Source organism: Suncus etruscus, chromosome 7, assembly GCF_024139225.1.
Source record: "Suncus etruscus isolate mSunEtr1 chromosome 7, mSunEtr1.pri.cur, whole genome shotgun sequence".
In the NCBI taxonomy this organism is placed as follows: Eukaryota; Metazoa; Chordata; class Mammalia; order Eulipotyphla; family Soricidae; genus Suncus; species Suncus etruscus.
Window position 1 is genome coordinate 66,565,658 of NC_064854.1, and position 19,998 is coordinate 66,585,655.

General features: G+C 35.0%; 1 protein-coding gene across 1 annotated transcript in view; it reads right to left on the minus strand.

Moving 5' to 3' along the window:
• The window catches only part of CD109 (CD109 molecule), a 197,275-nt gene that overhangs the window by 7,517 nt on the left and 169,760 nt on the right, over positions 1 to 19,998 (minus strand). Inside the window, 8 exon segments of the mRNA XM_049776808.1 lie at positions 2,540 to 2,648; positions 6,735 to 6,882; positions 10,401 to 10,543; positions 14,434 to 14,499; positions 15,435 to 15,590; positions 16,046 to 16,236; positions 17,611 to 17,776; positions 19,269 to 19,497. Coding sequence (XP_049632765.1) covers positions 2,540 to 2,648; positions 6,735 to 6,882; positions 10,401 to 10,543; positions 14,434 to 14,499; positions 15,435 to 15,590; positions 16,046 to 16,236; positions 17,611 to 17,776; positions 19,269 to 19,497 — 1,208 coding nt within the window.

Below are 19,998 nucleotides of genomic sequence, written 5' to 3' on the forward strand. Positions count from 1 at the left end.
ACTCCACCCGCCCAGAAAGGCAGGAGCCACTGAACTCTGCTGGATCTCAGATGCCAGCACCCCTATCTGCCTCTCTTCTGAGCTGTGGTTCTTTGAAAAAATAAACAAGATTGATAGACCACTGGCAAAACTAACAAAGAAAGAAAGAAAAACTTGATAACTCGTATCAGGAATGAAAAAGGAGAGATCACTACTGATATGACAGAGATTCAAAGGGTAATCAGAAACTACTTTGAGAAACTCTATGCCACTAAAAATGAAAACCTGGAAGAAATGGATAAATTCTTGAAATCTTATAATCTTCCACGGTTGAATGAAGACGATGTAGCATATCTAAACACACCGATCACTATTGAGGAAATTAAGACAGAAATCAAATGTCTGCCCAAAAACAAAAGCCCAGGTCTAGATGGATTTACTAATGAATTCTTTCAAACCTTTCAAGAGGAACTACTACCAATTCTGGAAAGACTCTTCCATGAAATCAAAAAAACAGGAAAACTTCCAAATAGCTATTATGAAGCCAACATCACCTTGATACCTAAACCAGACAGAGATGCTACTTACATCCGTAAATTTATCAACGTAATACACAACATCAACAACAAGAAAAATAAAAACCACATGATTATATCAATAGATGCAGAGAAAGCATTTGATAAGGTCCAACACCCATTCTTGATCAAAACTCTCAGCAAGATGGGAATGGAAGGAACCTTTCTCAATATAGTTAAGGCCATCTACCACAAGCCAGAGGAAAATATTGTCCTCAATGGAAAAAAACTGAAAGCCTTTCCTCTAAATTCTGGCACAAGACAAGGCTGTCCTCTCTCACCACTCCTATTCAACATAGCACTGGAAGTACTCGCTATCACGATTAGGCAAGAAAAAGATATCAAGGGAATCCAGATAAAAAAGTACGAAGTCAAGCTCTCACTGTTTGCATGATACTCTACTTAGAAAATCCTAAAGTCTCTATGGAAAAGCTTCTAGAAACAATAGACTCATATCGTAAGGTGGCAGGCTACAAAATTAATACACAAAAATCAACAGCCTTTCTATACACCAGTAGTAATAAGGAAGAAATGGACATTAAGAAAACAACCCCATTCACAGTAGTGCCACACAAACTCAAATATCTTGGAATCAACTTGACTAAAAATGGGAAGGACCTGTACAAAGAAAAATATAAAACTCTGCTCCAAGAAATAAGAGAGGACACATGGAAATGGAAGCACATACCCTGCTTATGGATTGCCAGGATTAACATCATTAAAATGGCAATACTCCCCAAAGCATTGTACAGATTTAATGCGGTCCCTCTAAAGATACCCATGACATTCTTCAAAGAAGTGGATCAGGCACTTTTGAAATTCATTTGGAACAATAAACACCTCAAATAGCTAAAGCAATCATAAAGAAATACAAATGGCCAAAAGATACATTAAAAAATGCTCCACATCACTAATCATCAGGGAGATGCAAATCAAAACAACTATGAGGTACCACCTCACACCCCATAGATTGACACACATCACAAAGAATGAGAAACAAGCAGTTTGGCGGGGATGTGGAGAGAAAGGAACTCTTATCCACTGCTGGTGGGAATGCCGTCTAGTTCAATCTTTATGAAAAGCCAATATGGAGATTCCTCCAAAAACAGGAAATCAAGCTCCCATATGAGCCCAGCTATACCCACTCCTAGGGATATACCCTAGGAAATACAAAAATACAATACAAAAAATCCCTTCCTTACACCTACACTCATTGCAGCACTATTTACCATAGCAAGAACTCTGGAAACAGCCAAGATGACCCTTCACAGATGATTGGCTAAAGAAACTGTGGTACATATACACAATGGAATATTATGCAGCTGTCAGGAAAGATGAAGTCATAAAATTTTCTTATACATGGATGTACATGGAATCTATTATGCTGAGTGAAATAAGTCAGAGAGAGAGAAAGACGCAGAATGGTCTCACTCATCTATGGGTTTTAAGAAAATTGAAAGACATTCTTGCAATAATAACTTTCAGACACAAAAGAGAAAAGAGCTGGAAGTTACAGCTCACCTCATGAAGCTCACCACAAACAGGGATGAGTTTAGGTAGAGAAATAACTACGTTTTCAATTAGCCTAATAATGAGAATGTACGAGGGAAATACAAAGCCTGTCTAGAGTACAGGCAGGGGTTGGGTGGGGAGGAGGAAAATTTGGGACAATGTTGATGGGAATGTTGCACTGGTGATGGGTGGTGTTCTTTACATGACTGAAACCCAAACACAATTATATATGTAAAAAGTTGGTTAAATAAAATAATTTTAAAAACATCATAAATTACTGAGCCTAAATAAAAATATGTCTAAAGACTAAATAAATGAATAAATAAATGAAACTTTCCCTGCATGCCAAAAGTCGTTCCTCATCAGTTTAAAACTATTCAATCTAAGAAGTATCCACTTTGAACAAATGTGAAGAGAGTAAAGAATGCCTGATCCAAATTTTAGAGGATTAAAAGCTTCAAAATTCACCTTACTTGGTTCGTAGTAATCTACTATGGACACAGAAGCATCTTGTGTATTCGAAACTTTTAAAGTTTCTCACTGCAGGGAATATCAACACAAAACTATCTGCGTTTCATTTACCTAAAAAAAAATCTTCTTAAAGGGAACAGACAATATATACCATAATAAAAAACAATGTTTTACTTTTTCTTAAAAAAAGAAATATTATGAAACAAAAATGAACATTCTATGTATCAGTATTGTGGTAAGCCTTTTTTATCAATAATCATCACTTTAAATCCTTACAAAACAGAATTGCTCTTACTTTCAGTTTATTAAAAAGGGAAACTGAAAATCTGAGTGTATAAAAAATAGCATGGGTCCTACTATCCTCACCCAGGTATAAGCAAATTTCATGACTACATTTTTCTAACAGCTGTATAATATTCTATTATGTAGATGTCCCACTATTTTTTTAATCTACTCTTCTGTTCTGAGCACTTGAGTTATTTCCAGATTCTGGCTATTGTGAATACTACTATAATAAATATATGACTAGAGATAACTTTTCTAAATTTATTGGGGGGGATCTACTAGGGTATAATCCTAAGAATAGTATTGCTGGACCATATGGAAGATCAACTTCATATGGAAGCTAATTGTTGAGGAATATTCATATTGTTTTCTAAAATAGCTGCCTGTTGACATTTCACCATCATTAAGTGAGAGTCCCTTTCTCCCCACATCTGTGCCAGCACTGGTTGTTCTTGTTCTTTTTGACGTGTGCCACTCTGTTGTTGTGAGATATATCTTGTTTGTTACTTTCTTTGCATCTCCTTGATGATTAATTATTAAGAGTATGTTTTTAAATTTTTTAATTTTTAATTATGAGAACAAGATGCAAAGAAAGAGGACAAGGTAGTTACAGTGGAAAGGTCAATCACCCATAAACATATTCTCAGAAGAAGTCCTCTTGCTGATATCTTAACTTTGAACTTTCAGCCAAAGAACATTAAGATAAATAAAATAGAATCCATGTACAATTACATTATCCTTCAAGTCCCCAGGATTGTAACACATTATATTATTTCTTAACAGCACACAAAGGCCATAAAACTTACGTAACTCCTTAAACATTAAAGGCATAGTATTTTTTTACATTTCCATGTACATAGCATATTACCCTTAAGTTAACCTCAAATTTTAAGTGGTTTTTTTTAAGGATTAGCGTCAAAGGAGCACAGTAAAAATGGTGTTAGAGTGGCAATTGTTGTTTGCATAGGCCCCACCAAAATATGAGAGGCATGGAAGGAATAACCTTGGCCTAAAATACAAAAAGACCCTATCCCTGAAGTTTCCTGGCACAAGACCAACTCTAGGCACCAGGCAAGTTAGATCATCCAATCCAAGACCTTGTCCGTAGTGCCAACATACTTTTCACACAGTCTCTGTTTGTGTGGTATCATGTTTCTGTATTAAAGATCCTGAAATCTGCATATCCTACATTGAAGTCAGGAGTGGAGTGCCTTCTCGTATTTCACCTCACCATTAAAGGCAATGCAGGAAGCCCTGTCCTATAAACAGGTCGTTGTTCTTAAGGTCTTCTCAGTGTTAAGGGAAGTCTCTTTTGAGCAGGTTGATGTCTGAGCAGTGGTAGGGTCTTCCGTGGGTAGAGGATTGCTTCCGGGTGATGTTATAGACAAACCTGGATGTTTTCGTGAATGGGCTTCTCTGGTTCAGGGGGTGAATGGAAAATGCCCTTTCTTCTGAGGCCTGTGCCAGGTCATTATGTCAATGTTTCAGGGTGTAAGGACCCTTGCACTACAAGATTTGTGTATTCCAATCTCTATTAGATAGCATCTTATTTGTATGTATAGTATTTTCTCATTTTAATGTGCCTAGCAAAAAAAGGAGCAATGCCACGTGGCATTATTGGTGCGTATGGGGAACATAAGAACAACTCCAATAATCTCCATGACATGGTTCAATCATAAGATTAAGCTGGGGGGACACTTTCACCAAAATTCCTTGTTGAAAAGCTCATAAAGAGAAGATAAAAAGTGGTTAGAATCATCACTGTAAAGAGAATATTTAGTAAGACTTATAGTTGTCAGGGAAAAACACAAAATATTCTAAAGACATATGTGTCCATATTATGTCTTTTGAAATAGTTCAGGGATGTTACACACAATGCACGGCTTTGGTCTGTGATTAGGATTGTGCAATACTGAAGTTAAAAAGAGTAATGTGGGTTAGTGATGTTTGAAGCGGGTGAGAGAGTTAAGGACTAAAATTTAGAGTATTTTTTCATGTGCCTTTTGAACATCTGTATTTCTTCACAGAAGAAGTATCTATACTCTTCTTCCCATTTTGGGGTGGGTTAGATGGATTTTTTTTCTTCTTAAGCTCTATCAGAGTCTTACATGTCTTATATATATTAAATATGTATATTTTATATACATGTTATAAAGAAAGAATAAATAGAAGTTTTGAATTCATTCACCTTATTCAAATATTTTATGCACCTTATTTTGGATCAGTACATTTTCAAAGAGCAAAGGGTAAATAAAAGTTACATAATCATGCTGTGAAAGCATAAAGCTCTCAGAATATTATTCTCAATGAGTTAAGCACTTGACTCTCAGTGGAGGAATCAACATACTTGGGATTCATTAAAAAACTTTATTAAAGTATTTGAAAAACTGTACAGGGAAACATAGTTTTACTGCCTGCTGAAGCTTCTGACTCCCTGACAGGGGACTGCTGAACTTTCAACTTCAGCAATTAGGAAGCAAAAGCCTCTCAGGGAGTCAGAAGCTTCAGCAGGCAACAAGGGGAGGACACAGTTCCATGCTCTCTTCGCTTGTCCAATCACAGACCAAAGTAGTGTCTTGGAAACACCCCCCTTCCCTCTTGACTATTTCTAAAACATAAAAGGGTCACATGTATCTCCTTTGTATATCTCAGATGTATTCCCTTAACATCTATAACTCTTTTTGAATATCCTCATATAGTGACAATTTTGCCCACTGGATTTATTATTTGATTGTTTGATTTTCCTCCTTTGAGATCTGTTTTATAAGCAATACTGGTAGAAGAGTATATCTGTATAGATTTCATGTTTGTACCAAGTTACGGGGAATGTTGGACTTTATTTGTCAGCCCCCAGATGCACCAACAATATCTTGTAGCATTACTTCTCTTTTGCATAGGCACATTAAAATGGGAAAATAATACATATGCAAACAAGTTCTTATCTAATAGAGATGGGAACACAAATTTGGTAATGTAATTAGGCCTTTTACCCTGAACATTGGCATAATGATTTGGCTCAGGCCTCATAAGAATGGGCATCGCCCACACACACCTGAACAATGGATACCATCTATGGAAACAACCACAATTGTCTTTAACATTACCAGGATCCAAGCCTCTACCAGGGAAAACCTACCACTGCTTTGGCATTGACTTACTCCAAAGAGTGCTCCCAACACCCAGACGACTCAGCAACAGTCTGCATGCAGGGCAGATCGCTCTGCATTTAATGGTATGCTGAAACTAGAGGATGCTCCACATCAGCCTGACATTGATGAAAGAAATGCAAAGAATCCAGAGTCTTTAAATATAAGAATCTGATACCAACAATAGCTAAAGTGTGAAAAAGTTTCACCAGGACCTTGAGAATGACTGGAGTTGGATAGACTGGTATGCCTGGAACCCAGAGTCTGTCTTATGCCAATAAACTTCTGGGGTGAGGCCTTTTTGTAATCAGGTCAAGGATTTTTTTTCCATTTTCCCCATTTTTCTGGACCTATGCAAACAACGGCGATTGCCACTATCACACCTTTACTATATTTTTTTACTCTTATCCTTTAAGGAAAAAAAATACAACTTACTGAACTTAAAAACAAATAATTGTAGTAGAATGCCTGTCTCAAATACAGGCAGGGGATGGGAAGGGGGGAGGGGGCACACTGGTGAAGGGGGGTGTTCTGGTTATGACTGTAACCCAAATATGATCATGTTACTTAAATAAAAAATATATTAAAAAATAATGATGTAACTTTGAAAAAAAATTTGCCATACACAAATCATTCAGATATACAAAAAAACTAGAATAAATTAAGCAAGAACAAGGTAAGGTTGGTTTTAAATACAATAAACAATAGCTTTATCAAAGGCTACCTTTGATAAATCAGGTTTGATGAAACGGGCTTTATTACTTACAGAATCTAAATATAAGTTGATCTTTCCATAATCATGCTCTACTTTCTTCACTATTTCATTCAGAGGAATTGCATCTGATGGCACAGTAAAACCACTGAGTAGGTTAACTTCCATGAGAGCCATGCCACTCCTAGCTGGGCCCAAAAACCTACATCAAATAGGAAAGAAAAAAAGAACACCATTAAGACCTTTTAAAAATAGTCAAAAACATGGCCAAAATGATAGCATAGCATAGGGTGTTTTCATCGTACTCTTTCTACCCAGGTTCAATCCCATATGGTCAGTCCCCCAAGCTTGCCAAGAGTGATTCCTGAGTGCAAAGTCAGGAGTAACCTCTGAGAACTGCCAGGTATAACCAAAAAACAACATAAAGAGTCAAAAGTTGTTTCCAAACGACCTTTATATGGAAACTAAAACTGCTAAGAATTATTTCAAATATTTATGATTTATGAAATAAACACTACATAAAAATGTAATTCCCTTCAAATATGTATGAAATTCTAAGAACTTTCAACTTGATAAAAAATAATAATCATCGTTTATCTGGTAGTACAACATGCTGCAATGTCAAAATTCTAACCTAGAGACCATTCAACAGGCAATCCTGTGTCCTAGTGGTATTTCCAGACCAATTTGCACTTTCTACTTTCTGCAAAGTTGACAGCACTTAAGTTTCCAACTCAGAACTGAAAAAGGAAAATCTTGACCACTCAGCAGGAAGGAACAGCCAAGTCTTTAGCAATTTTGGCTTCATCTAGTTTTAAAAAAGAAAAATAGTGGAGAGAGTCCTTCTCTTTTTCTTCCACAAACTTGTAACTCTGTGTGTGTGTGTGTGTGAGTGTGTGTGTGTGTGTGTGTGTGTGTGTGTGTGTGTGTGTGTGTGTGTGTGTGTGTGTGTGTCTGACCACCTTGAGAAAATTACAAGCCTTGGAAAATGTTATTATACTGCATCATTCTCTGATCCTGTAGTATATAAAGTAAGCATAAAAAAAGTCTGGGTACCAACAACATTTTATCTGCTTTGAAATCAATAGTTATCTAAAATGAAGATATGGCCACTTTTTTTGTTTGGAGCCAAGAGAGCCCAGAGTAGTTATGAAAATGAGTTAGTTCCTAATTTGAAAGGATCAGAGCATTGACAAGTGAGTTCCTGCTGGACTTTCAGATGACAAAAACAAGAAGGGATGTTAGAAATTTTTGCTTTTAGAGAAGCAAAGTTCTAATAAAACTGATTGAAAAGCCATATAGTTCATATAACTCCACTATTGACTGAAGCTGGCTCTGCAAACTCAAGCAACAGAAACCATCTGCCAGTGGAATGATCAGCCAAAATAAGTGCTACTGAAAATGAGTAACTGCATGACACTAAAGGTGTTTGTAGCCGAACAAATACCACCAGCGAGGAAAGCTGCCAATCTTAGTCTGACCACCATTACTGTCAGTTCTCTATCAAGGTGCTTTGATTGGCGTGCCTTTCTATCAGCCAGGCAGATAATATGTAAGTTAGCCACACAAAAATTTTGTCAGGGGACCATATGGGATGCCGGGATTTGAACCACCATACTTCTGCATGAAAGGCCTTACCTCTCTGGCCCCCAAAGTTTTAAAATTTTTTAAAGGATTTTTTTTATTACTTTATGCTTCTCATCCAAACAGTTATTTGAAGCCAAGATCTGCGTCTTTGGGAGGTAGCAGGGATGGCCACCATTATATTCACATATCTGATACTCTACCTGGCAAGTAAGAGACACTAGTCTTATATTTAGTGAGTGAATGAATTACTAAATTAATTTAAAAAAACAAATAAAAATAGCACTTACTTTACAGAGGCATTGTTAAGTACAAGATGCATAGTGAATGTTCCTAGTACAATGATTGCATATATGTTTGTGAAAACATAGGTTTCAATAATAACACATAATTTATTTATATAAATAATAACACAATTAAAATAATCATTGTTTTCAACAATAATCAAATTTTATGTATTTATTTTGGAACAGAGCTTAGTAAAAACCAAGAGTTCTACTTTCTCTGCAACAAAGTCACTGCAGAAATTCTAATACATACCCTTTTGCTGCCCTTAAATCTCAGTAAGGTGAGCAAGAGGGCATGTGACATTTTACTTATTGCAGGGATGGGAAGCTATGTCCAGTAGTGTTCAAAGCTTACTTCTGACTCTGCTCAAAGATTATTCATGATAGAGCTTCAGGGTACATGTATAGTGCCAAGGACTGAACCCATATTGTTTGCATGCAAGACAAGCTCCTAATCCACTATATTATCACTCTGACATGCATGTGACATTTTATAACAAAATCATGAACAAGATAACCAAATGTTAGTATAGGTGGTAGAGGTAGAGGAGGAGATTGGTTAAGGAGGTGGCTAATAAAGTTGGTCATGTGTAGGAATACCCAGAGGTGACCTGGAAGAAACTCAGGGCAGTATCAGAACTTAAAACACAATGAGGTACAAGCAGAATAATATAGAACATTCAAAAACCATAGACAAAAATTTCTTGGTGTTAATTTATATTTCCTAGCTTTGGGCTAGAACAGTGACAGGGTGCTTGCTTTGCACACAGCTGGCTTGTTTAATCCTTCACATCCCATATGGTACCACAAACACTACCATGAGTATGCATTCCTGAGTACAGAGCCAGGAATAACCCCTGAGCATTGCTGGGTATAGCTCAATAAAGGAGAAAAAAAGTAATGATTCTCAGTTTTACCCCAAATCATTCAGAGTTAAATGAAAAGGAATGAATGACCAACCAACCAATCAACCAACCAATGAATGAACGAACAAACTACAATTTCTAGACTCAATGAGTTTCTCAAGTTGTTATTCTCTTCTTTACATTCAACTGACCATAAAGTTTAGGAAGACAACTCTACTAAAATAATTGTAAACCTTAATTCTGTCAACTCAGGAAGTTGAAGGAAACCCTTGTATGTGTGATTTAGCAAAATCCTTAAAAGCTTCTAGATACAAACAAAATTTAAGACTCGGGTTATAGAGTATTTCAAAAAGTTACCACCCCTACTAGGTGAGGACATTTAAGTTGAATTTTTCTTTCTTTACTAAAATTACCTATTCTTATAAATTTTTATTTAAAACAGAATGCTAAAGGTTAAGTACCTTAAAACAATTATACTTCATAAAATAACAAAAGTAACCAATTTTGCAGTGCTATGATTAAAGTTCCTATAAATTAGAACTGAATTTATTAGAAATATAATATTAAACTATTATAAATACAAGGAAAATTTATAAATAATTTTAGTAACTGAGAAATGCTTAAGGTGCATTAAAGATGCTTAAAATTAAAAATGTAATGGGGGCCAGAGCAATAACACAGCAGTAGGGCGTTTGCCTTGAGTTCGATCCTTGGCATCCCATAGGGTGCCCCCAAGCCAGGAGCGATTTCTGAGTGCATAGCCAGGAGTAACCCCTGAGCATCACTGGGTGTGGCCCAAAAAACAAAAATAAAGAAATATATTTAATGATTAAATGCATTAAAATGCTTAAAGAACAACATGTTTAATTTATAATCTGAAGTATAATGGCAACTAAAAAGATTAAACTTCGTTAAATTTCTATTGCAATAATTATGTAAGTATATATAAAAGTAAATGTTTAAATGTATTTTTAAGTACCAACCTTGTGCACAGATTCAGATTCAAGTGATTGGTATCCTGTTCATTCTCATGAACAGCAACATCTAAATCAAAGGCTTCTTGCATTTGGGTGGATCTTTTTCTTCTTGAAGACTCTGTCTCTTTCACATTATAGATAATATTGAGCTACAATAAATCACAAATTAACACTATGATAAATTAGCAATAAACTGCCATCATTTTATTTTAAATATTAGGCAATGATTGATTCTCTACAGGATAACCCTAACTAGATTTTTTATCTTCAGATTAAAAACATTTTAGTAGCTAACAAAGTAATTATGGATAATTCTGTTATAAGTTTATACACAAAGATTTCTTAAACTAAGAAATTTAATTTCTTAAATTAACTATAATTATATTCATAGTTTTATCCCAAAGGAATTTAAAGCATTCCATTGAAGGGGAAAATGAACCTATTATCATCAACTTTATTAAGTTTACTCACTAATTTCAGGAACCTGTTGCCTAACTTGATTAATTTATTTTACTATGAAACCTTTAAAAATCTCTAAAAGATAAAACAAAAGTATCTAAGAACCTTAAAAAGAAATCTACTCAACTGCCAATGAAACTTTTTGATCATACTTTTTTAAAGATAATAAATTAAATAATGATTTTTATCTTACTCAACATAAAAAGTGTTCTGAGTTCTCAGGGAGCAAAGTTAGGACTGAGAGTTTCTCTCAAAGGCATCTGAATATCAGAATCTTTGGAATGCATTGAAAATTCTCTAGTCCAGTCTCAAAACAAAAAATAAGAGATTATAATTCAATATATTTCTATTTTTCACCTCTTCAACTTTTTAGTACCAAGCTCCATACACCTTGCTAATGCTATATATTATTTTTCTGTAATTTATATTTAAATCTATGGCTTTATCTCTCTCCCTCATACTCTCTATTTTTCTCTCTGTCACACACACATACATCTCATATGTAAGTATTTATTAGCCAATCTCTTGTGTGGATTTACATAGCTTTAAAATACTCCAAGCATTCATCTTATTTCTTTCAAAACCAAGAGTTCCAACTACATACACTACCATATACTCATGCTCTTATAGTCCCTTTCACCCCCTTGCTCATTCTGTGTATCATCTGGACAATTTCCACTCTCTTCAACTACAATGAGCATCAAATATTCTTGAAAAAGTTGAAGACTGCTTTCATAATACTAGAGAAACCAGTCTCTTGTTTTCATATTCTTCTTTGTAATAGCAGGCAGACATCCCTAGATACCAATGCCATCAGGAAATACATAAGGACTAGTACTAGATTTGTCATTGGGTCATAATAGATATTCATCTTCAGCAACTAACTGAAACATATATTTGGTTTACCATAAAGTACAACTGTTAACTACAAGAACTTTAAATTTCCTGTTTTATCCATCAACTTAATTTTCTTTAACCACAAAGAAGTTTACTATATTTAGTAAACATTTACTACAAGTGTCTGAAAGCTTTCATTGTATTCCTTTTTCCAGAAAACTTACCAAAAAAAAAAAAACCTACTTTAAAATATTTATTGATACCCATTACTAAGCAACCAACTCTATTACAATTTTTTCTATTCACAAGAAGTACCTATAGGTTTCTAACTTTTGTTTTTGGCATGTTGAGACCAACACAGCCTCAACAGTCTGAGATGCTCTGAACATTCTGAGCAGAAGGACATTTTCTCCAGTGTCCTTCAAACTGCAAGTAAAAATTACTTGGCTTCAAAAAAATTTCATATTTTGTTTAACTAGAATAAATTTGGTAATTTAAAATTTTCAACTATGAAAACTTATTTTAAAGGCACCTCTTCTAGAGGTAGATTGATAAATGGAAAGCAAAGAGGAAAGAAGGGGCATTCGTGGAGGGGATGGACACTAGAGAAGGGATTGGTATTTCAAAAACTGTATGCCTGAAATCCAATCATGAGAATCTTTGTCATTTCACGGTGATTAAATAAAGACATAAATTTTTCAACTATGCTTAAAATATTCTATGTAGCTACTTAATGATTACATTTAAAGAACCCTAAGAAAAAGAATTTTTGTGAAATTTTTTTCTCTTTTTTTAATTACTATTTTTTAAAACTGTGATCATTTTTTACTTATTCTTATAAAGATACTTATTGTCTTTAGATAAAATAATTTTAGAATTATTTGAGGGGTTGGAAGGTGACTCAAAGATCTGTATTGCCAGATTTGTATACAGGAGTACTAGGTTCAGGCCTGGCTGTCACATGGTCCCCTAAGTACTGCCAAAGAGTGGTAACCTCAGAGTACCAAGTTACAAGTAGCACTTAAGCTTTTCCAGGTGTAGCCCCAAGTCAAAAATCAAAACAAATGTACAAAAAATTCCTTTATGTTTCTAAATATGACCTAACTATTAGACTTGTTCTCTTGACTAAAATAATTGTAACTGGCTAATTTTTTAAGTACCTTTTTTAATATAACAAACTTTCATACATTTTTTTCATCCCTTTAGTAAATATTTTTGGGCTGTTGTGTGTGAGCTTTGCGGGGGGAGTTTGCTTCTTTGGGAGAGGAGGATTTAGTTTTTTGGGTCACACCTGGCAATGCTCAGGGGTTACTCCTGTCTCTGTACTCAGGAATTACTCTTGGCAGTGCTCAGGAGACCATATGGGATGCCAGGGATTGAGCCTGAGTCAGGTACCTGCTGTAATACCTCTCTAAACCCTCTGTTGTGTTTTTTAATAGATAAGCACATAATCATTTTTAGCATTATCACATAGTATTTTGAGTTTCTGGCAGTAAAATGATTTTAGAGTCATCACCTTCACTTATCATATAGTATAATACCAATTTCATTCAGTATTTTTATGCTATTTCTATTTTTTCTAGTCATAATATATCATAAAAGATCGATTGTTTAAATTTTCTTCCTAGTCCAGAGCATTAATCATATAATAGTATAATATTATATTGTACAACATGTTACATTAAAGGAGCACATGTCCTATTTTCAAGATAATGGGTTTTATGCTAAAATACTAAGAACTGGTAAGCAAAATATGTATTAATTTATTGTCATAGTAGAAATCTTTACCAGCATTATAATTTATAATATATTAAACATATAACATATTTTATGCCCATCATGTGCTCAATGGGAGTTTATATGAAGCAATTCAAAAATAATATTTTTCAAATATCTATCAAATAGATTATGATCCACATATTTCACATCTATTCACTAATAGAAATATTGCTAATACTTTTTAGTAAAAGAGTAATTCTGTCTTAACTTATATACAAAACATTTAGAATTTAATACAAATCCTCTATAATATAAGAGTTAGCAATGCCCTGAGCCAAAGAATTATTATAAAAGGTTATATTTAAACTATGTAGCTATAAGGAGAGATGAAATCATACAATTTACTGCAATATCAATGTAACTAGAAAATATTGTGTTAAATGAAGAATGCCAAAGAAGAAGGACAAGCAGAGAGTAATCTTACTTAAATGTAATTTTTATAATAACTGAATGAAGAAATGCAATGTTTGAACAGGGTTATGACTAGATAACTCTTGGCCCTCAGAGTATATGGAGAAGGGCAGAGAAGAAAATAAAATCAATGAGGAGGGAATGGGAGGTGTTCTTTCCATGACTAAAACCCAAACACAATCATGTGATTGTAATAAGTTGTTTAAAGAAAAAAGAAAGCAGGGACTATGGAGACCAAAGAATATTAGTGGCATGAACATGTGGCCTAGATAAATATCCAAACCACAGTGTCAACAGCATGGAAAATAAGAGATCCAAATTTCAACAACCAAACTTTAAAAAAATGATTGTCAAGGTGGCAGTCAGGAGATTGGGGAGAAATGAGAGGGTGGGATAAACCTGAGAACCCTAGAGGAAAGAAAAAAAAATAGTGGTTGGATTGGTGCTGGAATCTATTATGTCTAAAACTCAACTATGAATAACTTGTAAATTATGGGGCATTAATAAATTTTATTTGTATTTAAGTAAGCAGAAATGAAGTTGTATTACATACCTGACAAACAGCAAATCCAAAGCCATTAGCAGAAATATTGACTTCAATTGGCTGTACCAATTCAAGCTAAATAAAGGTAGAGAGAAGAAATCATTATGCTCATTTTCCATAGCTAAGCTCTTGCAATGTGTCTAGAAGCTATACATTAAACTTCCCCCAAGGCTAACAAAGAAAGTCAAATTAGAGCTAACATATTCCTTTATTCCCGTTCAAAGTCATAATTCTAATACTGGTGAGTTAATTCTCCTCAGAAAATAAGACATGCCCTACAGTTTAGAAAAAGGCATGATCTTTGAAATCATGAGTTCAATTTTGGCTCTAATTTTTGCTCAATTTTTAAATGCTATTCTTAGCCTCAGTTCTGCCATGAATGGTGGAAATACATTACATCTTAGAGTAAGTTTCAGAAGCAAATACAGTATTTACATGTGAAAGAAATTTGGCTCAGAGATTATAAACTACAGTAGCTCAATAAGTGTCCATTCCTTATCCAGCGTTAGGGAAGCAGGCAGGAATTAGCTCAATGGTTGAGCACTTGCCTTGCATATGTGAGCCCCTGGGTTTGATCCCCAGCACAGAAGAAAAAAAAAAGAAAGATCTTACTATAACAATGCTATGTTTTCACTTTTTCCAAATCCATTCAGGATTTCTTTTTTTTTCTTCGGGGCAAGGGGCACACCCAATGACTCTCAGGAGTTACTCCTGGCTATGCGCTCAGAAATCACTCCTAGCTTGGGGTACCATATGGAAACAGGGGGATCGAACCACAGTCCTTCCTAGGTTAGCACGTGCAAGGCAAACACCCTACCACTTGAGCCACCACTCCAGGCCCTGCTCTCCTTTTCTTAGTTCAAAAGAAGGAGCCTCTTCCTTCCTGTCTTTCTCTAGCAAGCACTCTGGGAACAAAATTCTCATTGAAGTCAAGGGAATAGAAATAAAGCAGCATTCCAGCACAAGAGTCTACCACACAGGATTGCACATCAACATCCTATTGTCCACACCTCTGCTGTCTGCAGGACAAAGCGATTCTGTGTGTCAATCTCAAACTTGACAGGTCGTGGCGAACTCAGCCCTGACACTTTGACTTCGATATTTGTCCTATCTGTGTTCATTTGGGCTGCGAATTCAGACAGGGCTTTCAAGGCCACAACAGTGTCCTGTGGAGGAAATAAAAACATTTGTGCATGTAAGAGTACATTAAACTCTGTAAAAAGAGATTTTTAAAATATTTAGGACTCCCACTATACATTCTTCCATTTTCCTTGCAAGTAGAATCACCATTAGACATGTTTGAATTTCCTGAAAGACTTCTGGGTCTGAAGAGACTCAGAAAAAATATTTTATGAAGAGAACTAAACATCTGTTATATCAGGTACACCTACCATATCTTCTACATCATTTAACACAGATGAAAGAAGAACCCTAAACATAGGAAACTAACCAATTCCATATAAATAGCAGACATGACTCACATAAATTGTTTAAAAAATTAAAATTAACTGAAATTACTATATTTTAACTGCCAGATAATTTTGTACATTTTATTATATAATTTATTATATTTATAAATATATATAAATGCAATTTTAAGAACTTAAAGCAATTATCTCACCTGGGTAGATGCAAAGCCTCCCAAGCTGTTTCTCTGCCTGCTTAGCCACCTCATAATTGGAATTCCCTCTGAAACCTGATGGTGCAGGAAGTGTGAGAGCAGAGCATAGGCCGCAATTTCAATGTCCTGGGAGCTGGGCTGCCAGTATTCAGAAAGTTTGAATACTGACGAGGTCCAGAACTGCACATCTCCTGCCAGAGAAGTAATGATTATTGGCCAATAATAAAATCCTAAAATGCATACCATGAAATATTCCCACACTGGCTTAAGCTATACCTGAATTGCATAAAATAAGTATTTTTATTTATGCATTTGTTTGTGCCAATAAAGTATATATACAGTCTCACACATGTATTTATATATTACTTTTGAGGAATCTTTGATGAACAATTTCTTCTAAGGAAAACTTACTATGTTTGATTGTAAGCCAATAAATTGTAATTAAAGAAAAATCATAGTATATTCCAGAGGACAAGATACCTAATTTATCTAATCAGACCATTGAAAAAATACTTTGGGAAGCACTGAAATGAATCCTGTTCTGTAAATCTGTTGTTAACCAACTCTAAGTTTTTAAGAAAATTTTTCTTTTTTTTTAATTACCTGAAATCTGTCATAAGAAATTCCAAAACCAAGCCCCAACTCTCTTCCCCATGAGAAACCTCAGCTAACTCCACAATCTTCCAAGAGATATTCCTATGAACCCCTGAAAATATATTCTGTATGGGCTATGGGGTACCATAACCTTACATATATATTACTATTTAGATAATAATTATACCAAATGGAATGTGAAATTACTGTCACTTAACTAAGCAAAGAAACAAATGTTGACTACTTCAGCCTTTATGCAATAATCAACTAGTCTCCAGTACAGCAATAGGTAAGGGTTCAATCTACATAAACTACAAATAAGAAAATATATTTTTACAAAGACAAAGAGAAATTGCACTGGGAAGGGTAATATTTGTCTTGCACAGTTTAGCCAAGGTGGTCACCCAAGTCCTGCCAGGAGTGAATGTAGAGCACAGAGCCTAAAGTAAGCCCTGAATACCATCAGATGTGGCACAAAAAAAAAAAAAAAAAAAAAAAAAGAACTGAATAAATATTTTTTTCCTTAGAGATGAATTTTATTTTATTTTTAATAATATCTTTATTTAAACATCTTGATTACAAACATGATTGTGGTTAGGTTTCAGTCATGTAAAGAACACCCCCCCTTTACCAATGCAACATTCCCACCACCAATGTCCCAAATCTCCCTCCACCCAACCCCACCTCCACTCTAGGCAGGCTTTTCACTTCCCTCATTCATTCATATGGTTATGATAGTTCTCAGTGTTGTTATTTCTCTAACTTCACTCACCACTCTTTGTGGTGAGCTTCATGAAGTGAGCTGGAACTTCCAGCCCTCCTCTCTTTGTCTTTGAGGCTTGTTGCAAAAATGTCTTTTATTTTTCTTAAAACCCATAGATGAGTGAGACTATTCTGCGTCTATCTCTCTCCCTCTGACTTATTTTACTCAGAATAATAGATTCCAGACTCAGATGGGATAGACGATTTACCTTCTCGAGTTGCACTCCAGTTGAGTATGTCCAAAGCTTCCTTTGCTTTAGAGCTTTCCACCAAAGACAACACATGAGTTATAAGAGCTAGAGTGTAATTGTCCGAAATTCCTCTACTGAATTCAGATTCCAGAAAGTTGATGGAGTTTTGAACATCAATATTAGGCTTGAAATAAACAATGCATTACCATGAAAATTGCCACATATTTTTTAAAAATCATATTCAAACATTTAATTCAAAAGAATAATTTTATAGACATTTGGCTTTGTCCAATTAATAGAAAATTAAACTTTCTGATGCTTAAAATGTATCATGCATTTTGAAAATAATTTTTCATAGTTAATCTCAGATGTTGAAACTCCAAATTCAGGGAAGAAAAATATCTCTTCATGGTGAGTGTAGGGACTGAGACATAGTAGAAGACATAGTAGAATCAAAAGACTGTTGTTTTGTTGTTTTTGGTTTTTTTTTGGTCAAGTAAAATGCAGTCAAGATATCGAAGAAGAAGAAGAAGAAGAGGAAGAAGAAGAAGAAGATAAAGAAGTCGAGAAAAGAAAAGAGGAGGAGGAGGCTAGGGATGTGGTTCAATTTGTAGAGCAGATGACTTATAGATGTCAATGCCTAGACTTGATACCAGATGATCTCGTGTTCATACTCTAATATTCTCACAACTTGTATGAATTCATGAATATCTATATGTATAAAATATGCAATATACTTATGCATGCCCACATCTAATTAAAAAATAAAATAAGGGGCCTGAGAGATAGCATAGAGGTAAGGGCATTTGCCTTGCATGCAGGACAGTGGTTCAGATCCCAGAATTTCTGAGTGCAGAGCCAGGAGTAACCTCTGAGCACTGCTGGGTGTGACCCAAATAAATAAATAAATAAATAAATAAATAAATAAAATATTACATAAAAGCACCATGTTATGGATCACCCGCTCAACTAACTAAAGGGTTGATATTATTAATCAAAACTAAAATGGCATGGCTATATGTATAAAAAATAAGTAAAACATCCCCCCCAAAAAAGACAATTGATCTACAAAAAATATAAAGCATTTAAATTAGAAAATCATTTTAGAGGCCAGAGCAATAACAGAGTGGGCATTGTGTTTGCCTTGCACACAGCAGACCTGGGTTTGATTCCCGGCATCCCATATGGTTCCCCAAGTCTGCCAGAAGTGATTTCTGAGCACAGAGCCAGCAGTAATCCTTGAGCATCACCAGATATAGCCTAAAACCACCCCAAAATCATTTTAGAGTTCTTTCAGTTACTCAGTTGTTATTCGTTTCTCAGTGCTTGCCTTCTGTATGTATGTCTGCAATATTCAGAGCCTCACATAAGCAAGGTACACAATGTACTTCATCAGAGAGTCACTTTCCCATTCTAATCTTAATTTGGGGGTTTCCCACAAATTCAAAGCAAAATATTTTCCAAATTCTGCGCTCAGAAATAACTCCTGGCAGTCTCAGGGGACTTCAGGAGATGCTGGGGATCGAACCCAGGTTGGCTGTGTTCAAGGCAAATGCGCTACCCTATCACTTCAGCCCCAAAATTCAGATTCTTAACCTGCAAGTCATATTTATTTAATTTATTAATGTCTACTTCCTTTCTGATCTTCCATCCACCATTTATTAAAGATTAAATACCTGGTACTTTTTATATTTCAGGAGAGAAGTCACAATATATGCTGTAAGAGTTACTGGACTTTTAGTGCCACCTTGAAGCTCACTGTGTATCACTCTTCCAGGTTCCCAAAATTCACCATTGGATTTCTGATGTCTTTTAAGCCAAGTATATGTTCTGTGTAGTACATTTTCGTCAATATCTATGTAAGGATCAGCTTCAATAAAACATCTTAAAACAAATGCTGACAACCTTGGGTGGGGAGAAAAAATACATATATATACATACATATCAAGTACACTTTGTAAAGTCCTCCAAATAACACAGAAAATAAAAATATCAACAATTCATGCGTTTTCTCCCATCCAAGAGCTACCAAAAGAGAACTCACTAAAGAAGAAACAAAGAGAAGGAGGGAGGGAAAATGATGAAAACATAAATAACTCTGCCCATCTATTAGCCCTGGTTTCCACTCAAATGTGGCCAAGAAATTCCAGATCACCTCATAACAAATTGTATTTGGAAAGAAATTTAAAAATCATCTAATCTGCCCTCATTATTTTATAGTTTGGAAGTTTCATATACTGAGAACAAAATAAATTGTTTTGTCTCTCAACTGTTCTTAGTATTTAAAACAGAAGATCTCATTACATGATTCACTCACCCTAAAGACTACATGGATGAAGTATGTATACTACGCAACTGCAATAAAAGTCAGAGCAGGAGCAATAATACAGCAAGTAAGATGCTTGC